Raw genomic sequence first — 22,066 nt, 5'->3', positions numbered from 1 at the left:
AGTTGAACAAATGTAAGGTTTAGTAGAATGACCTAAGTTTATGGCCTAAAAGACATGTGAAGTTATGAATGCTGTAACAGTGTGTACAAATTTCAGTGATCCATTCAATCATCCACATAGTTTATAAAACATGTACACAGATTTCAAATATCTTGTATCAAGTGAGAGCTTATTCAACATACAAGAGAGACTGTGTTATAAATTTCTCCATCATCTTTATATTGCTAGTGTCAGTTCTTAAAGTAAAGCTAATCCCTTTCTTGATTCCTTGTGATTGTAAATTATAAAATGATCTTGAAAAAATCTGCAAACTAAGCACAAGTCTCATCATAAAAGTCTATTGTTGGGATTCATAAACATGATCTGAAATTGCATAGGTCTGATACATAGTTAAAGACATTCCAGAACCCTACTCATTCATAAACATGCCCAGCATCCCTGGAGTACCTATATACACCATTGTATATGTGGGGGAGACCAGGTGCACAATATGCATGCACTGTACATACTTTTTGTAATTGTTTATTATTATTTATAGTAGAGTAATTTTTCCAGTTTATGGATGGATAGATGAAATCTAGAAGAAGAGAACTTGGTTCATTGGGAAGAGACTATAGTTTATTTCATAGGTTCCTAGGTAAGTACTAGGCTATTTGCCCTTGCAGCCCATTTTAAGCCTAGCCATCCCTTCAAATGTGAGAATTAAACTCTGTACCTTTGATCAGTGAAGTAAACATCTTAAGCATTATGCCAACCCCGAACCTTGACATGTCTTGTGGGCTACAGGTGATAAGAAAGATATGGATGAGCTCAAGGTTGTGGTTTTGCCTTATGAGTCTTGATGTGATTTGGTTTCTTAAGAATATGGCCACAGTACCACCTACAGCACAGTCATTCATAGAGGTGGGTCTGAATAAGTGATAGGTATTGAAACCTGGTACTGACGGGATGCTGAATCTGTTATTGGAAGCATGTTTCAGTAAAAATGCAGATATCTATATTTCAGTGGTCTGGAAGGCTTGTATGGAGTGAAACTTCTTATTCATGCTTCTGTTGCTGAGCAGTGCTACCTCTATACAGTCTTGACTTTGTTTGGCTGTTTTGATAGATGGAAGAGACTGACCTTGGCTAAAATGGCACAACTGGGAGAGGAGAAAGTTTTGGCCAATGTACGAAATTTACGAGGTAAGAGGTGCAGTCCATCACTGCAAACAGGTAGGACTGTAAATTCCATCTTGCCCCACAGTGATATACATTGAACCCTCTTAGAAGACACCAATAACTAAGATCATTTTTAAAGTCAGTTATCTCTCTCTATATTGTGGCATCATTCTTGGTGATGGTAGGATGCTGCTCGAGACTAGCTTCATATCAACCTCAGACACATATTCTGAGGGCTCGATCATGCCTCTCCTCATATGATATAGGAAGGTGTATCTCAAGTCATTAATTTCCATATGCACAATGATCATGTCATATATGTATATTGGATGAAGGGACTTGAAGGCTCTTGTGATATGGTGAATCCTGGCACTCAAAAGACAGACTAACATTACCATTTTTTGCTTAGCCTGGAAAGAGGTGCTTATAAGTGTGAACCTATGACCATGATGCAACTAGATGTACTGGCTCAGCCATATTTCCTTAAGAACACTGGCCTGACAGCTGAATGATGTCTCTTCTTCTTCTTCTTCTTCTTCTTCCTCTTCTTCTTCTTCTTCTTCTTCTTCTCCTCCTCCTCCTCCTCTCTGGCTTTGTTTTCTTGTAAGCATGTAACTGAGTAAGCTGTTAACCCAACCTACTTCTCAGAGGCACTTAAGGCTTGGTCAGCGGCATTTCTTGATTACCTCTGTATCAAATGGTTTAGTTTCTGGTTTAGGATATGGATATGTCAGCATGAATCTCGCTAAGCAAGTCCAGCATAGTAGCAGCTAAACTGAAATAGCACAGCAGTTTCCTAAGATTTCCCAATAATGTCAAGAGGAATACATTACAGTGGATCAAATCCTGTATGCAATGAAATAGAAGACAATCTGGGGGAAAAAACAGATTTCAGAAAAGAAGGAAAGAGGAGAAGAGGAGTCTGACCAAGAGGTGGATGTATTGCCTCAGTAAACACCTGTGACAGGAAGGCATGATTGTCAAAGAAGGCCAGAGAGTTGCCCTGAACTGAGAGGTGTCAATGGGAAAAGGGGGGTTGGTTGATGATGATGCCTTTATGGTTATTTCAGTTGTAAAAGTGTTTTTTAGTGTTTGTTGAATGTTTTTGACACTTACTTGCCTTGGTATTGGGAATTTGACTACCAGAGGAATGCATCTCTGAGGTGGCTTACAAGCTTGAGGAAACCAGTGAGAGCACATGGCAATGCTGTTAAAGGAGTCATACACCACCTGCAGATACACATTTAATGGTAAAGGACTTGATTATTCTTCATAAAAAGTAGAAATACTTGAGTAAGTCTTGTTTTGGACACAGGAGACAACAGGCAAGTTAAAACAAATGTACTGATTTGTTGCTAGTTGTCATGTTTGGTCTGAAGCACTACTGTTAGGGTTAAGTACTTTAGAGAGGTGTATTATTCCTGCTGTAATACAGTAGCATTGAAGATTTGATGTAAAGAGTATTTCTCATAACTTTGTTTCATTTCCAACCAGAAACATCACTTTGTTATGACTATGCATACTGGTAGATGGCTTTACCTGGATTAGTATTTACTGCACCATTATCAAGCATATTATTATTTGCAGGCAATACAGCTAAACTGAAATAGCATATGTAAGCAAAGGGTTACCTAATGATATTCTTATTTTGATGTTATCTAAGAAAAATTATGTGGAACATTTGGGGCAAAATAATTGAATTAACATTTTAGTATTGTAGTATGGTGACTTCCCTGTTTCCCCTATGATGTCTTTGTTTAAAGGATTTGAAATAATTGTATGCAGGCAGTCTGTAAAAGTCTATAATCACTACATTTCATATTTGACTTGTGAAAACCTTGGAAGAGGGGAATGACTGAGTAGTAGAAAGAAATTCATTTTGTTTCAGAACTAAAATTAGTTTAAGGCAGTGGTTCTTGAACTGTTGTGGCTCCCATGATATTCCAAACAATTACTAGTCTGTCTATGGATGTCACTGTGTTCTACTACATCAGTCCATTTCTGCCTATAACTCAGCAAGGCAGCCCTCTCTACATGCTCCTAAAAGTCATGGTTCATGAGAAGGAATGGCTCATAGATTTGATGGGCTTGGAAGCCTGAGTTGATTTTATTTCATATTTTATTTAAACTTGAAATCGATAGGTTCACACCATTTTTAAGATGCCAAGAGTGAAGTGCACACACTGGGCCAGTAATCAAGGAGCCTGAATCCTCGCCACTAACACTGGAGGGGGACATTCACTTGCAATACAAATGGATACACTCAGTATTTTCAGATACAAACCTCTCTGCATCAAGATCAATTTCCCTTAAGAGGACACAGGGAACACACTCAACATGGGGTCTGGATTTCTCTGTATCTGTCTTTCTCCAGGACTCCAATAGGATTCCCCACTGGTACAGCTGTAGGGTTAGGTCCTCAGCCGAGTGTACAAGCCAAGTACTTCAGTACCCTTTCTGTGAAACCAATGATTTCATGTCCCTGCCCCAAGTAGCTGACACACACAAACTTTGAGATTTAATTTTTACACACAGACACACACACACATGCACACACACACACACACACACACGGGAAAGGCTAGCACAGATTACCTGCTCTACCAGCTTTACCGAAAGTATAAGGTAGTTATCACTGCCACCAGACACTCCACAATCAGCTACTCTAAGGCCCTTAACGAAGGGTGTCCAATTATACTGTGTAATATTAATATTAATACAAATGGTAGTAGTTGACCAAGACAGCTAGGCCTTCAGAAGTGGCCCACACAGTGTCACCAAATAAATAGAAGTGCTCTCAAAGGTTAAATACTTTCTAAAAGGACCACCCATAATAAAAGTTTTAAATATATTTAATACTAAATAATAAAAGAACATGAAAATACTGAATATATATTTATAGTAAACCACAGAGTTCAAATCATGGAAAATATTGAAAATAACTTTGATGGACAGACTCTGACAAATAAAAAAAAAACAATATCTAAACTAAGCTTCACTATATTTTACTGACCGAATCCAGGAGAATTACTGTTCCCTACTTACTTAATGGAGAAAGACAAATGATGTGATGAATTGTCCTTCTTGTTGTCAGACACAAGACAGAATACTCAGTACTGAGAGATTTCTCTTTATAATATCTAAAATTTCCAAGGTGGCTGGCAGAATGACCTCATCTGGTCACCTGACTCTAGGTTCTCAAACTATTCCCTTTGAATGTTGAGACAGGATGTTAGCATAGATGTGAAAAGATACATATCTAAAGTTTTGCTAATGTTTATGGCATTGCCTGAGGCTTCCTCTCTTTTTACTGAGCTAATGAGCAAAGGCTTCTTCCAGACATGCCATCACCTGTCCTGTTCAAAGCTGTTAGACAAGCACTTCCATGCCCCAACAGGTAGTCCAATTAACAGTATTTTTCTTAAAGTAAGAAGTAAGCTAGCTGTTTAACCCCTTCTCTTCCAGTCTGGTTTGCTAACATATATATATATACATGCAGTCTCATATGTATATTTCTTCTCTGTCAAGCAGGACCCACTGTTAACACATTTTTTAACACTAGCAACTGCACAAACACATTTTGATTTTCAAATGCCATACAGTTCTAATACATTTGTAATATAAGCATCTGCACAAATCAGTTTTATATTCAAATGCCATGCATTTCAAATACACTTTTAGCATAAGCATTTGTGCAAATCAGTTTAATATTCAAGTGCCATACAGTTTTAATACATTTGTAACACAAGCATCTTGTATAAATCAGTTTCATATTGGATGGTGCAGTGGTGCAGTGGTAGAGTTGTCACCTCACAGCAAGAGGTTTTCTAGTTTGATTCTCAGCTGGGGTGCCTTCACTGTGGAGTCTGCATGTCCTTCCTGCATTCATGTGGGTTTCCTCTGGGTACTCCAGTTTCCTCCCACATTACAAAGACATGTCTGGAGCATTTCTCTCTGGGTCTCCACTGAAAATTGGCTTTGTTCCAAGTCAGACTTTCCCAATAAACAAATGTTAAATAAATATTCAAAGGACATATTCTTTACAGAACTCCAGCTGACTATGCTGGCATTAGCCCATATCATCACACCAAGCATAAAATTACGTTTTCCTGCAAAACAAATGAGCAACAAAAATATCACACACATTACTTAAGAGTTACATTGTTTATCAGAAACCAAGAATTGCTTCTCTGTAAGAAGAGAGATACAGAAGTTTGGAATGGTGTTTGGGGGACTATGCCCCATAAGCACTAAGGCTCCTGAATTGATACTGGTGATAAAGAGCCCCTCAGGCTAAATAATACTTCCTGTTCTTAACCATGTATGAATTCCTGGCAAACAACTTTCCATTACAGTGTGGATGGTGAAAAATTCCCTCCTTAGGACTTTGTCTCGAACCAATAGCATTGACTGCACCTGATCAGCAGTGTAAGACTTCTCTGATTTAAGAAATTAAAGAATCCCACCTACTGGGTGTACTGCCTGCAAGTTGTCAGGTACAGCCATCTACAAGACTAGGTCTCTTTAACAATAAAAAGAGGACTGTTGCTAAGCATGAGGCTGTTGCCACACTGCCTTGTGTAGTATTGTCAATGATGCCATCATGAATATATCTGTGCAGACCCTCCACATTGTTTGCACAAGTATATTATTATAGCAAGGATATTACTCAGATTCATATAGACTCCTCTGTGGGGATCTGTGTCTAGTCTTTTGAGCCATGAAAGATATGACCCTCTTTGACCTCCTATTCTCCTCACTGAACAAATGGTTCCTGAAATACCCAGTTAAAGGAAGCAAAATGTCATCAACAGATACTGTAAATAAGGCATGTTGGCATGATAAATTCATATCCCCATGTATCTATCAGTTCTGGAGCAAATGCCTACTACATGTCGAGCAGATTAGTACCCTTGTCACTTTCCGAATGTTGTTGTTGTGTCTTTCAGCTTTTCCCGGTTAGGGGTCGCCACAGCGGAACTTCGGTCCGCTAATGATTGGCAGTAGATTTTTATGTGCCGAGTTCCCAGCCCTGATGCACAACCTTCAACGAAGGTGCACCCATTCACACATGTCCCCACACAGAAGACGCTCTAGCTGAGAATCGAACAGGACAATATCTTACATTGAGGCGACAACGCTACCGCAGCACCACCACCACTTTCAGAATAAACCTAGGTAATTGAATGGACAGCCACACATTCTCCTCTGCTCTGTCTTATGTTGCTGTCCTTGAGACAGTAGGGAACTTCTGAATATGGCTAATAAGCTAACCTTGTAATGGTCTGTAAATGTATTGCCTAGCACTTACCTACGAACATTATACTAAAATAAGTATGCTAAAATAAAAATTAGAAAGGGTGAGGAGAGAGGGAGTGGGTGACAGAGGGCAGATAGGAAACTGTGGAACATGTTCCCAATAAATATAACAAAGGTAGCTGAAGACTGATGTCAAGCCTCAGTGGCTATTAAGACATTTGATGATACTTTTATTAAATATAGTTTAATGGTCCTAAAATGTATATTTTAATAGTCCTAAAAGGGTACTATGTTCTCTAAGGATAATCAAGCTTGCAATACCAAGGAATAACAGTGCAAAAGATTCAGGCCCATTTGATTTAACAGTAATATTTGATCTTATGTTTAAATTCTGTAAATTTTAATTGCTTTTGATATCCTCTGGTCCTAATCTTGCAGAATACATTGCTGCCAAATCCATTATTTCTGCATTAAGCAGTCAAATGGCTAAGGAACATTGATTTCTAGAATGGATTTGTAAGCATTTATGCCTGACTGGGTGGGAATTGCAGAGAAATAGTGAACAACCCAGGGGTGCTGTTAAGCCCTGTACCACAGGTGTGGTTTAATAGGAGGCTATAGACCTGATGTGAGTCTCTGCTGTCCACTCTTGTTTTTATGCATCTATATTTAGAATTAATGGCCTGATGATTCTGAGGTATAACAAGTCACATGAAAGCATTACAGACAGTAATTTTCTAAATATATTTATTTCAAAGCCATGCATAATGAAACTTAATAGGGCTAGTAGTGGGATTAACACAAAAAGCCATTATCTGGAGACAAGAGCCCAGATTCCAAAAGAGCTCTTCTTAGTATAGGTTTGCCCTGATTCTGAAACACTTGCTGTCAGTGTAAGTGACTTACTTTGGTCTAAGGCTTATCTATAAACAGGCTTACACTGGGAGGCCAGATTCCAAAACCACTAGCTCTCAGTGTGTGTCACACTGAGAACATGTATTTTGGAATCAGGCTGAAGGAATTACAACATATTTTGTGGATATTAAAACAGTAATATGTAGAATGTTATCAAAGTCTTTTCAATGTAGGGCAGGTTTATGGTAGAATATTTACCACCTAGAATTATAAAACTAGAAACTTTACTCACTTTTAGAAAAGGTTTAGATAATTCGTTGGGATATAGGGTATTTGACCATACATGTTTAAGTGACAAACTTTTCTAAGGCCTTTTTAGGCTTTGAGTGTGGTAGTAATAACATTGAATGTTAAACACTGCAGTTACTTAGTAATGGAAAAGTGCTGTCATGTAGGAGCTTGAAAGCAAATAGGAAGTAAAATAAAAGTAAATTTACATTTTAATATGAGAAAGCTAAGTATTTTTAATGACAGATAGTGCCATATTCTGCTTCCTGAAAAGGAAAAACATTTTTTTTACTTTATGATGTTTGCCCCATCCCTGTTATCAAGCCCTTCCCTCTTTTCAGTCATTACATTACATATTTTTATATGTTTTGCATACATATTCTTTGTTCTTATCTTTGTAAATATCATATTCAATAATATCCATGTTTACATCTTCTATTCCCCTTATGTCTGCAAAATAATTAAACTCTCCTAATTTCTTCCACATTCTTCTGATTCTTTTATATCTTAAAAATATATGCTCAGCTGTTTCAATCTACTTAAAATAATTACATACTCGATCCTCTTTTGTATGGCATATTTGCTTTAGCTGGGAATTTCATAATTACCAGTCCCCACAAAAAACCCTGACATATAGTCATATTTTGGCATCTTTCCATTCTTCCTTTTTATTGCCCTGATTTTACCTTCCTCTAAATCTATCCAAGGATATACATAAAAATAATTAATTGTGATATTTTTGTACCATATTTTTCTCTCATCTTCAATAAAATTCTTTTCTTAATAAATATTAAACTCATCATTTATACTCTCTCTTTTCCTTTTACGTCTTTGCATTGCTTCCCATTCCTTTCCATACTTTGATTTTAATATTCTATTTATTAAACCTTTTCAGTTTTCTTTCATCCATTTCAAGACTTTATACAGAGTCTATGAAGCTGCATAAACTACTGGGTTGATTAAACCTAATCCCCCATCTTCTTTGGTAACATACCGTATAGCCCTTTGTATAGGGTTGAGCCTAGAACCCTAAATAAATGAAAAAAATGTATATAACTCCTTTTCATATTTTAAAGGCAAACTAAATACACTAGTTAAATAGATCATTTTAGCCATTAAAACTGAATTTATCAAATATACTTTTTTGAATGATAATTTGAAAGATCTCCAAAACATACTCATATTTCTTATTTTCTCTGTTATCTTTTGCCTTTGTAATTCTATTTTTCCTTGTGCACCAAACGTATTTCTAAACCTGTTACTTCATGCATAATACATTTGATCCTTCCTATTTTTTTCATTATGTCTTAAATTACTCTTTTCTTTATTTAAGTAATACCTGTTTAACAATAATTTAATAGTTTATATATTACATTCAGATTCACATTAAAATAATTTATTACTTTATCCATTCCTTTTACATCTTACAAGGCAATTTTAATGTCATCTACATAAGATAACATAACAGGTATTTCTATACCTTCTTTATTTATGTAGCATATATCCTTCATCTTTTGATTTAAATGATTACTAACGTATTCATTGCTAATGTAAATACTGTACTTGTTAATGGACAACATTGCTTTATACCACTTTTTATAGCTATGTTCTTACTTAACCAACCATTCGCTAATTTACTAAAACTTTTATTGTATTATTTTTATATGAAGTAATACACATATTTCTTATCTTCTCACTTATATGTTATGACTGAAATATTTACCACAGTTTTTCATACTGTACAGTATCAAAAGCTTTCTTTAAATCACCTATCATGATCTTTACTTGTTCCTGTCCAGTTATCATATCATCTACCACTTCCCTACTTATCATTAATAACTCATGACTTCCTCTTCCTTTAACACCATAAATCATATCTTCTATTACCTTATTAATTTTAAATTCCAATCTTTTCTGCATTATTTTCATAAATATTTCATACTCTGTATTATTCATTACCACTGGTCTCCAATTCTACATAACATATCTATCCCCTTTCTTCCATATAAGTTTCATTACTCCTCTATATAAATCTTTGTACTTGAATCCTTCTTTTAAGCTTTCATTTAATGCTGCTAGAAAATATTTCTTTTGTCATTCTACCACGTCTTTATACATTTGATTTTCTATACCATCTATATACCATCTAGATATAGATATATAGATATATAGATATTCTATATAGTACATTAGCTATTTTTAGTGTCCTGTCTAATTCTCCTAAAACTATTTATTTTTCTAACTATTTATTATACTGTTTTGAAAACCTTACCTTCCATGCCTTCCTTTTAAATGTTAGTCTCTAGACAAGCATCTCATTTAAATAATATACTACTATTCCCATTATATTTTCTTGACTTCTCTGTATTAAACTTAATTTGTCTTTCATTTCTCTCATTACTATGTAATCTTCTTTGATTAACCTACTCAGATGTGATGCAACCTCTTACTTTTTTCCTTGTAAGAGATATCTTTGTTTATATAACTGCTTAATTTTGTCTTGCTTCAAGTCATATAACTCCTTATCTTTAATGAAATAGTTGCTATAATTTCTTTCCAGATTAATAAACACTTCTCTACTTTTATCTCTTTAGTTTTTCCTAACTTCTGTCCTTTTTTTGTATCTCCCATTCCAAATAACATTTTTTGTATTTTTCTTTAAAAGCAATCCACAATTCTGACCAAATCTGACAGAAATTCCACCTCACATTCAATTTCATTTATTCTTTTTTATTCCTTTTCTTATCTTTATGTATTCTCCATTTCCTCTTATTTCTATCCAAATAGCCAAATGGTCTAAAAATTTTGTTTCTAACACTCCTTGCTTAATTATTTTTTACCTCCTATGACATCAAAAAATAATTTGTTTCTACTCTATGTTCTCCTGTTCTATAATTCTGTTAGAGTTCCATAAAGTCAATTTACTACACCTTATTACCTGTAACATTTTATTTACATAATTTCCTTTTTCTTTTTGCTTTCTTAAATCACAGTTAAAGTCTAACACTATTATTATGTCCACATTTATAGCTACATAATCTGTAATTTTCTAAAACATATTACTATTCACATACGCATTGTGCTGTTATTCTATGCACATGTTCTTTCCACTTTATATCCAGAATTGTTATTCTTCCTTTATCACTAAAGTGACGTGTAATACCTTTACTGTTTCACTCAATAATATTGCCACTCCTGAACATGTATCTTTACCTAAATTCCACATAATATTTCCTTCCATAGTTTTTCAGTCTGTAATCTTTCTATATTGTTAAAACATCATATATCCTCTAACACTATGATATCTTCAGCTTTTTACACCATTCTGTAACACTTAGCCTTATTGTTAAGCTTTCAGACTATTTATATTTACTGCTGCTATTCTTCAGTTAGCACTTTCCTTTTGAAAAATACTTATACTCGTTTTTTTCAATTTTACTGTTCTTTTCTTTCATCCTTTTCCCTTTTGTCTTTTATATTTATTCCTATAAATGCTCTTTTCCTTTCTCTTACTCTTTTACCTATCAAGTTCTTTTTCTTTTACTCTACTCCAGTTAATATCTTCTGTATCTCTTACTTCTGATCCTTCTTTATCTCCCTTCTTTTTGTTCTTTCCCAACCTTCATCTCTCTGCTGTTTTTCTTTCTCCTTTGTAATATTTTCCAAACTTTCTTCCTTCCATATGTTCTTATTGTGTGTCACTCATTTCACCTTCCATGTTTTCCCCTTCCATACAATCCTTCCATAAATGCCCTGTTTTATTACACCTATAACATTTCAATTCACATTTTTTGCATAATGTTCAGGTTCTCCGCAATATAACATTTTTACCTATCACAATTATCACAATTAATTAGGTGATCTGATTTTCCACAATAAAAGCATGTCTTAGGTTGACTCCAATACTTTACAATGCATTTATCCCCTCCGATATTTATAACATTTGGAATGTGAACAATAGCATCATTTTCCATTTTCAAAACAACAATACAATCCCAAACACCAGTCCATAATCCTTTATTATTTTAGACTTCAGTAATGCCCATAACATTTTGACATATTTTAATTAAATGTCTCTTTTCCACTTCGGTTCTGAATTGAATGTGAATCTTTTTATAGTCTTCCTATTAAATGCTTTAAACACATATGAGCTCCAGGGCTAATCTTTTTTTTCATATTCCCCTAAAAATTTCTCCATTACAGTTGCATTTTCAAATATAATGTCACAAAAAGTCTGGTTGCTAATGTGACTAAATGCTGTTATATTCTCTAGTTTAAACCCCAAAGGAAAAATAAGATTGTCCCATACCTTATATCTGTCCATTTCCTTCAGTCTGACTGAATATTCATTCTGTATGATTCTTTTTTTTTTTCTTATGTTAGGATTTTTCACTTCATTTATATTTTTCGGCTTGTTTTTTCTTACCATCTCTGCATACATTTTTTCTTCTTCCCCCTTTTAAGGATTCCTCTCCCTGGTTATCTTCTAATTCTTCCTCTTGAATTTTCTGTATTACATCTTCCCATGAAATGTCTTTTCCACTCTCCATAACACTCTCCAATAACAAACTCTTAAGGATATTATTCCACAGCCCTCCTGATTGGAGGATTGTAACGATACACTCTTCTGTCATTGATCTCCTCTTCAAACAAGTGCTGTTGAGATGGCACTTCTGAATCAGTGGAAGGCTCAACTGCCTTTCCTTTTTGAACTACCATTGCCTCTGTCCCCTCATCCTTAATAGTATTGGAAGCTGCACTTCCCTTTTGTTCAACAATTCAGCTTCTTTCATCTTCTCATGCCACCATCAGACTTGGCTGACTCCATTGTATTGTTTTCAAATATAACACCATCGTTATCATTCATGGGTTCTGCCATTCCAACCCCCCACTTCTCCAGGCTACTGCTGCACCAGGAATGAAAGCAGGAAGTGTTTGGGTAAAATCTGACATTCCTTGATGCCCTGGCCAAATTTCTCTTAAGAGAATAAATACCACCTCAGGTCTCCTCTGAAAAGAGGCTACTAGTCTAGTGAGACTAACCTGGATAAATAAATAAAAATAAATAGGTACAGATATTTACAGTACTTTTTACTACATATCATTGAGGTAAATTACTGAGAACCTTCAACCAGACAAGTATACAAATCAAAGCTTTACCTTGATGAAACTACACAAAATGATTTTTTTGAAGAGAGCAAGCTCCTTATTCTCCATGTGGGGGATTAATGTCTCACACCCCCTTATTTACATGTACTGCTTCTAGATTACTGAGAAAACAAGAAAAACTAAAGCACTGGTACAGTACAAATCAGAGCCACATCAGAACCACATCAGTCATGATTTCCTATAAGGAACAGCAATGTGGATCATCACTTGAACGGCGTACTCATTAAGATGTAATTTCATCCACTTTATAGTCTCCTTAAGCATTACAAAGGAATGATAGAGTGGTTACCAAAGAAGCTGTCAGTATCTTTGCAATAATAACACTGCCAATGCCTGTGAGTTCCCATTAACAGACAAGACACACTAACTCCTATCCTCAGAAAAGTGAAAAGAGAGGATTTATTTTAATTCTGAAGTTGTGGTGCCTTTAAGTTCTCTCCTTATTCCAAAGTAAAGCAATCTCAGAATTAGTATGCGTAAGTAGTAGGGGTGTGTGAGGACAGTGATTTACATACCTTAGATGTGCAATAGAACATATCAGAATTATTTGTTATTAGGGAGTATCTCACTTTAATTTGCAAAGTGTCTTTACATGTAGTTGTGGGTATTGCACTTCCAGTAATAAGCCACTGTCAGAATGAATGACTGGACACAGCCAAAGATGCTGTCCTTGTAAGAGCACTGTCAATATTTGGAGTGCATGACACAATCAGTGTTAATTCTCCAAGCAGAATATTTTGAGAATGAATATTCTCAATTTTCCATCTCGAAGGTCTCCCAGAAGTGATTTATTTTACTTAGAGATACTACAGATGCCTATGACTGATTAGACATTTGCTATGTAAAAGAATGTTTAAATGTTTATAAGTGCTGAGTTAATCCCATTGGTCAATGGAAATTGTTTGCAATGGAAAAAGATAAAAACTCAGGCTTTCTTGCACCTCCTACCCCTTTGTAAGAAATGTCACATTTAAAATTGTTTTAATCCAGGAGAACTTCTGAATCTGGTATTTTCGGATTCAGCTGGTTTTCAGAGATGGTTAATATTTTTTTTGTGTAACAATCAATAACACTTGCACTTGTGCACACTCTGAATATTTATAAGCTTGATTTTAAGGCCTAAAGGTACTTTCCATTTACAATTTTACATATTAATGAGCATTTTTGTGTTGTTACAGGAAGAAGACAATGTACAAGAGCATTTGTGTGTCCTTCGCAGTTGTGATTGCTATCACCATTCTGCAGAGAAGTACAACTCCTGACCAGTATACAGTGGAAAATGCAGAGGAGGACGAGGATGATGAAAATGATTATTTCCCTCTTGTCTCCATCAGACATCTGAAACGAGATCTCTATGCTGCACCTGACAGCTTCTGGGAAGTGAATCTGCAGACTGCTGTATCTCAGACTTCTAACTCAACTGAAAAGTTACATAAAACTGTATGGGATGTGATCACTAGCAACTGTACAGTGAATAACAGCTTCACAAACCTGGACTGGTTTGCTGGTCTGGGAGACAATTTTCAACAGTTTTTGCTGTACAGGCACTGCAGATATTTTCCCATAATTATCAACCACCCAGAAAAATGTGCTGAAGACATATATTTGTTAATAGTAGTGAAATCTATCATAACACAACATGACAGAAGGGAAGCCATCAGAAGGACTTGGGGCAAGGCCAGGGAAGTAGATGGCAAGAAGATTAGAACTCTCTTCTTGCTAGGGACTGCTGTGAAGGAGGAAGAACGGGCCAACTACCAAAAACTTCTGGATTACGAGGACTACATATATCATGATATCCTTCAGTGGGATTTCCTGGATAGTTTTTTCAACCTGACTCTGAAAGAAGTCCATTTCTTGAAGTGGTTTGATACTTATTGTACCAATGTTAAGTATATCTTTAAGGGAGATGATGATGTTTTTGTAAGCCCTGATAATATTTTAGAGTATCTAGATGGGAAGAAGGTGCCTGACCTTTTTGTGGGTGATATCCTGTACAAAGCCAAACCTATACGGAAAACTGAAAACAAGTATTACATTCCTGAAGCACTGTATAACAAAACTCACTATCCACCCTATGCAGGTGGTGGTGGGTTCCTCATGGATAGTGGTTTAGCTAGAAAACTCTATGTTGCCTGTGAAACCCTAGACCTTTATCCAATTGATGATGTCTTTCTGGGGATGTGTCTCCAGGTGCTTAAAGTGCAACCTATACGCCATTTGGGTTTCAAGACATTTGGCCTTGTCAAAAACAAGGACAGTAAACTGAATAAGGAGCCCTGCTTCTTTAAAAGTATGCTGGTAGTTCATAAACTGCTTCCTTCAGAACTTCTGAATATGTCAGAACTGGTCAAACATAACCTCAACTGCTCCAAAAAATATGAAGTAGTATAGGTCAGGTTTGAAACATGCACACACTGACTGATAAATCAACTGTAAATATGCATGCACTCAGCCACTCTGAGCTGACGTACCATATTGTGTCTACCTTGGAGTATGTTATAGTAAGTGTGATGGGGATAGGAACAAGTACCCATCTGTATGAGAGACATGTGTATTTTATATCAGATGATGTTTTTCTTAGTCTATGCAAATAATAGGCTTAACTAACTCAGAAAAGGAGAAGTGTCACTGCTGTTGAATCCTGCTACATGCTCTAATGTTATGGTACACCATGCATAACACATATTTCAATAAATGATAAATAGCAAAGTAAAAAGACCGTAAAGTCCAATGAGTCAGTCCTTCTTTATTATTTTAAAATGAGATGTGTATGGAACTTTGAAGGAGCCAAGCATACCTCTGAACATCTTACTCCAAAAAATTTGTACAAAGCCCGACATAATGGGGGGATAAAGGCCCAAAAATAGGGACAGATTTTAAATAATGTATTCTTGTATTCATGTATTTTCTGGAGCTTTTCTCCCAAGAACACCATGGAAAATGGGTTCTTCGAGGCCTAACTGGACTATCCTGGCAAACAAACTGCAAATAAATAAATAAAATATTGCTCTTATAAACGTAGACAGTAGCTTTTATGTTCAAATGCATTTTCTAAAGGATATGAAATCTGAAACTTAAATGTATGTAATTATTTAGTGATTTAATTCCTCTGATCATCCCAGTGATTTGATGGAAAACCACAAATTTTATGAGGAACAGACCAAAATTTTGAGGCAAAAATCTGGACAGTTGAGAGATATGGAGCCAAGTACTTCTGTATCTCAGCTGGGAAAACTTCAATGCAACAGGTAATCAAGCCAGTTTAGACAAATTAAACTTTTGTCCAAAATCTTGTTACCAACTTTAAATAACTGTAACTACCTATTAACTAAGCCATTTCATGGGAATTAGATGCTTAAAAGCAATATTTACATTACATTTCCTTCTGGAGCACTGATACTGATGGCTTATCTAAGAGAAATTCCTGGTAGTGGCAGAGTGACATATATATTAATAGATGTTTGCAATTCTTCTTGTGGTGGATAATTCATATTTGCTACGTGTTGTGGAATTATGTTTGCGATTTATTTCATTAGCATATTGAGTTATAAGAAACAAGCCAGTGGAAATGAAGCTGATAACATTTGACTTACCTGTAATTAGAGGTTTAATCAGGCAGTGCTCATTATTATTTTTTCTTTAAAGTAATGCTTTTTTTTAAAATAGAGGTTTTCCAACAAGAACTTAAGCTGAAAAACTATGCAACAAAAAGTTGTCCTGTGTAGTGTAGCATATACTGGAAAGCATATTAGGACATACAGCAAAATAAAACTGAGAGGCGTCAGTTGGTATACTTTTACAGTAGAGTACAGTATTATGGCAAAGATGCAGAACTTGTGTTATTCATACCTAAAGTGTGAAAAAATAAACAGGGCTAGTCAAAATGCAAACAGTGGATAAGAGATGCTGGACACTTAAAAGAAGTAGAAGTCCTGGCTTGGGTAAGAGAAAGATTTAAAATAGTACTGAACGTATTGCTATTTATAAATGCAAATATTTGTTGGAGTTGCAGTCCCTTTTAATGTAAGTAAATGCAGAAGCTGTAAGGAAATAATGAGTGACAAACAAGCAACAAGGGTGATGCAGGCAACAAGTATGAAAATGAATGACAGCGAATTTGGAAACTTTGAATGACTGCTCAAAAACGTGGCAGCTTAAGTTTAATGCAAAAATTTGCAAAGTAATACTGCCTTATGACCCTGGGATAGAATAGGGGATTAAATTGCTCTCAGGTCTTAGATGCAAATATCTAAGGCATTTATAGCTGAAAGAAAAGCAACAGGAACAACTAATGTGTCCAGGGACTTGGTTGCGGCCATATAGCTTGATCTAAAGATTAACAGTCTTTATACAGAAAACTAAGAAAAGAATGTTGGTAAGTCAGCTCCAAAGGCTAGGCACATGCAGGTACGAAAATTCAGGTAACTGTTGGTAATAATCCGATCCAATGTACTTAGTACCAAAAGTTGTAAAAACACTGCTTTATTCACCAAAACAAAAATAAAAGTAAAACGCTGCACCAGCGTTTTTCGTTCTGATAAATATCAGAACTTCTTCAGACAACCAACAACACTAGTTCAAAGCATTTTAAAACAAAGCACTAAGTTAATGCAGATGTCGGTAATTACATTAATTGCTGTATCCCTTGAATTTAAAGCAATACACTCAAATAACTTCTTTTATGTAATACTGAACCAGAAGTTTTTTTAAAAGCCTGACCAAAATTGTCACTTTAATATTTTTTTATATTAAAAAAATGAAAAAAATCATTGTTATAATGTTATCATATCATGTCTAAATTCTTCTACTTACATCTATACTCTAAAACTACACATAAATACCACTAAAAAGGCATATATAATAAAACCTTAAACTATGCTGATGCTAGTAAGTATTGCTAAATACTGCTTACTTACAAAGCTGTGTTTGGTTCTAATTACACCTTCAAGGGCCTTCAATGACAAACACCAACAGCAATAAGAATAATAAAAAATGAACTATCTCAGTAAACTTTTTATCTTTAAAATACAAGAAATTGAACAATACTCATTTAACCCTGGGTCTCTATTTGCAGCTAAACGAAGCTGCCACGCTAATTCTTTCTTTTCTAGTTCCAATTTTAAAAATTGGTCATTCACAAAGCTAAAATCCACTAAATCTTTCACAGTTTGGTCTATGGCCATGAACGAAAATACATGGTCTGGGTACCTGGCACAGTGTCTTGCCAGAGCATTATCATTTTTACCCTTGCTAATTGCGTATAAATGTTCATACATTCTATCACGCAAGCGTCTCTCCGTCTTTCCTATATAAAATGATGGGCACTGCCCACACTGTGCCAGATATACAATAGCCTTAGAATCACATGTGTATGATCCCCTAACAGAATAGCTCGTTGTTCTAATAGTAAATTGATCCGAGGTCATTAAATACTTACAATATTTGCAAGCACCACATTTTCTCGTCCCATTTCTATTTTGTTTTTTTGGTACCTTCATTTCTAGTACTCTTTTCATGTTAATACCTCTTTTGAATATTATTATGGGGTTAAAGTTCAAAATATTGGCAACATTCCTGTCTAATGTTAAAAAACTCCAATATTTTCTGACTACCTTACCTATTTCAAGTGCCTCTGGACAATATGTAAATATAAAAGCTGTCGCAAAATTCCTATCTGTCTCGGTACTGTTAGGACTAGTTTGATCCATCTTTCCTATACCATCAATCATTGTGTTGTTGCTGTTAAGACATGTATCAATGACCAGGTCTAATGTTATAGTCCCTAGGTCATTTCCCAAAATAGGTTTATATATCCCTTTATCCCTTTTATCCTTTACTTCCTGGAAAATTATATTTAGGAAGGAAGCAGGGTAACCTCTCTTTATAAACATAAGGTATAGCAGATCACATTCTTCAAAATCATCTTTCATGGTCACCATTCTTGCCACTCTCACCAGTTGACCCTTCACAACAGCTTTCTTTTGGTGAAGAGGGTGCATACTGGTGAAATGGAGAAAGCTGTTGGAATAAGTGGCTTTTCTATGTATTTTGGCTGAAAAGTGACCCCTATTTTTACTCAATTCCACATCTAAGAAATTAATAGTATTTTCTTGAAAATTCCAGGTGAACTTTAAAAAGGTAGTTGTGGAATTAAAGAAGCTAACGAGTAGATCCGCTTCTTTTTGGTCTCCTTTAAAAAGAATGAAAATGTCATCCAAAAATCTTTTGTAACTAATAATCTGGTTGACCAAGTGGCTGTTGAAAACATAGTTATTTTCCCAATACGCTAAAACCAAGTTCGATCCCACTGGTGACCCCATCGCCACACCTACTTTTTGGACAAATAACTTGTTTTCAAACGCCACAAAATTGTTCTTTAAAATGATGTCAAGAAGTTGTTCTACCAAGTTACATTCATTATCGTTAGCCCCTTTAGCCCTGATGTGTTCCACTACCCATTCTACCCCCAGGTCATGTGGAATACAAGAATATAGGTCACTGACATCCACAGTTAAGAAGTTTACTGTGTTGTCAAAAGTCATGGCTTGCATACTCTGTAAAAATGACCACGAGTCCTTTAAAATTTGTTTTTCTAAGGCCACATAGTTCTTCAAAATCTTGTCCACAAACTTAGCACAGGGATACGTAATTGATTGGCGTGCATCAACCAATGCTCTAAAAGGGGGGTTTGTTACATATTTATGCAATTTTGGGATCCCAAAGATTTTAGGGATCCGTGGTGCCAACATGGTTAAATAACTATGTTGTTCTGAGGTAAGACGACCATCCATAAACAAGTCACTAATAAACATATTAATCCTATTATAAGCCTGATTTAATTCATTTCTGCTCACTAATGCATAGGTGCTACTTTCCAGCAATGTCAACATAATGTTAGAGTAGTCTTCGTTGTACAATACCACTAAACCTCCGCCTTTATCTGGTTTCATAAGCCTAAGTGGTAAATTCCTAAGCATAGTAAGAAGGGTTTTTTCCTCTTCAGAAATGTTAGGCTTAAATCTGGTTTTGGATGAATCCTTCAGAACATTTCTGAACTCATTTTCACAAAAATATTCGAACATACTTATTGTGCTATTCTGGGGGGGGTTAAAGGAACTAGCTATTCTGGGGGGGGTTAAAGGAACTAGCTGGACTAGCAAGACACTGTGCCAGGTACCCAGACCATGTATTTTCGTTCATGGCCATAGACCAAACTGTGAAAGATTTAGTGGATTTTAGCTTTGTGAATGACCAATTTTTAAAATTGGAACTAGAAAAGAAAGAATTAGCATGGCAGCTTCGTTTAGCTGCAAATAGAGACCCAGGGTTAAATGAGTATTGTTCAATTTCTTGTATTTTAAAGATAAAAAGTTTACTAAGATAGTTCATTTTTTATTATTCTTATTGCTGTTGGTGTTTGTCATTGAAGGCCCTTGAAGGTGTAATTAGAACCAAACACAGCTTTGTAAGTAAGCAGTATTTAGCAATACTTACTAGCATCAGCATAGTTTAAGGTTTTATTATATATGCCTTTTTAGTGGTATTTATGTGTAGTTTTAGAGTATAGATGTAAGTAGAAGAATTTAGACATGATATGATAACATTATAACAATGATTTTTTTCATTTTTTTAATATAAAAAAATATTTAAGTGACAATTTTGGTCAGGCTTTTAAAAAAACTTCTGGTTCAGTATTACATAAAAGAAGTTATTTGAGTGTATTGCTTTAAATTCAAGGGATACAGCAATTAATGTAATTACCGACATCTGCCTTAACTTAGTGCTTTGTTTTAAAATGCTTTGAACTAGTGTTGTTGGTTGTCTGAAGAAGTTCTGATATTTATCAGAACGAAAAACGCTGGTGCAGCGTTTTACTTTTATTTTTGTTTTGGTGAATAAAGCAGTGTTTTTACAACTTTTGGTACTAAGTACATTGGATCGGATTATTACCGACAGTTACCTGAATTTTCGTACCTGCATGTGCCTAGCCTTTGGAGCTGACTTACCAACATTCTTTTCTTAATTAACAGTCTTTATACTGGAGCAGTAGGATACAGACGGAGATGCATCGGTAACATAAAATAAGTTAGCGTTGTTTATAGACACAAGGTAACACTCAAGAGACAAGTGTGTGGGTCTGAAGGCATCTCTCTCAAATGATTTAGGGGGGACTCAGTTCAGGAGGGACAGTACAGCTATGTATAAATAGGAAAACAAGCTTAAAAATACTAGACCAAGTTTATATTTATGAGCATTTTTGTGGCTTGTACGACACACACATGTGTGTGTGTGTGTGTGTGTGTGTGTGTGTGTGTGTGTGTGTGTGTCAGTATAGATGTGCCCCTGTTTAAAGTGTGAGATGCATTCCTCATACCAATGAGAGAGAGAGAGAGAGACAGACAGACAGACAGAAAGTGTGACTTTTGTTTGCACATGTGTGTGTGGTGGTTGTGTATGTATGCAATATATAAACACATAAGACACCAAGTAAAGACTGCAAAAAATCATAAAAATAACAAAGCAACTTTGAGCCAGTCAGTTCTTCTTACCACCTTTTTGTATAGTAAGTGCTTTCAAACTGATTGTAAAAAAGGCATGCCTTCTACAACAAACATAACAGTCACAAGTCAAAAATCAGTCGCATTCTTAGTGAAAGGCGTCCACTGTGCACATAAGTGTGTTCATAGACTTAAAAAAACACCACATAAAAACTTTACAGTAAATATTCTCAGACCTTGTTATCAATTGCAACTGTAAGGTTTATTTTTTTTGTCTCTTACTTTTTAATTTAAGCTTGATTATAATCCATTCATTTATCCCAGCACTGGGGGAGGGGGGCTGCTTACAGTTCTGTCTGCTGCTGCATTTCCTTTCTGTCCCGTAAACAGTCACCTGACTCTCTTGAATGCTAAAAGTCAAAACAATAAATTCACTGATCTTGAGATGCTCCTGCATTTGGAAGACATCCATGTCTGCGTAGTTAATGAGGGTTAGTTTAAATGTAAAGAGAGCACTTCGTCTGTACTAGGGTTTTGCGTTTTTCATGTCTTCACACCCGATGGCAACTGTGGTGGAGTACCAATATTTGTCAGTTAACTTATTACCTTCAGGTAGATCCCTAGGGACTCACACGCTGAGCTCACTGAACAACAGATCACTCTACGTAGGCTTAATTATTAGCTAGTAGCTTGCTACAGAACACAGTCTTTATCATCCGATGACTATGTAAGACTCCTCAGTGTTCCAAGAGATCTCCCTATTAGCAGTAAGTCCCTTATTTATTTGACTTTTAACAACCCTTCAGTAAACTGGGGCATCTACACTTCCAATG

General features: G+C 35.5%; 1 protein-coding gene across 1 annotated transcript in view; it reads left to right on the top strand.

Moving 5' to 3' along the window:
* B3GNT7 (UDP-GlcNAc:betaGal beta-1,3-N-acetylglucosaminyltransferase 7) overlaps positions 1–15,454 on the top strand; it is a 374,234-nt gene extending 358,780 nt beyond the window's left edge. Inside the window, exon 2 of the mRNA XM_044070687.1 lies at positions 13,911–15,454. Within this exon, the coding sequence (XP_043926622.1) occupies positions 13,911–15,126 (1,216 nt within the window). The 3' untranslated portion in view covers positions 15,127–15,454. The remainder of the gene's footprint in view (positions 1–13,910) is intronic.
* The last annotated feature ends 6,612 nt before the right edge of the window (positions 15,455–22,066 follow it).

This window comes from Protopterus annectens, chromosome 4.part1 (assembly GCF_019279795.1).
Source record: "Protopterus annectens isolate FY-2018-M chromosome 4.part1, PAN1.0, whole genome shotgun sequence".
Classification (NCBI taxonomy): domain Eukaryota; kingdom Metazoa; phylum Chordata; order Ceratodontiformes; family Protopteridae; genus Protopterus; species Protopterus annectens.
This window is presented reverse-complemented; position numbering and strand designations above follow the sequence as displayed.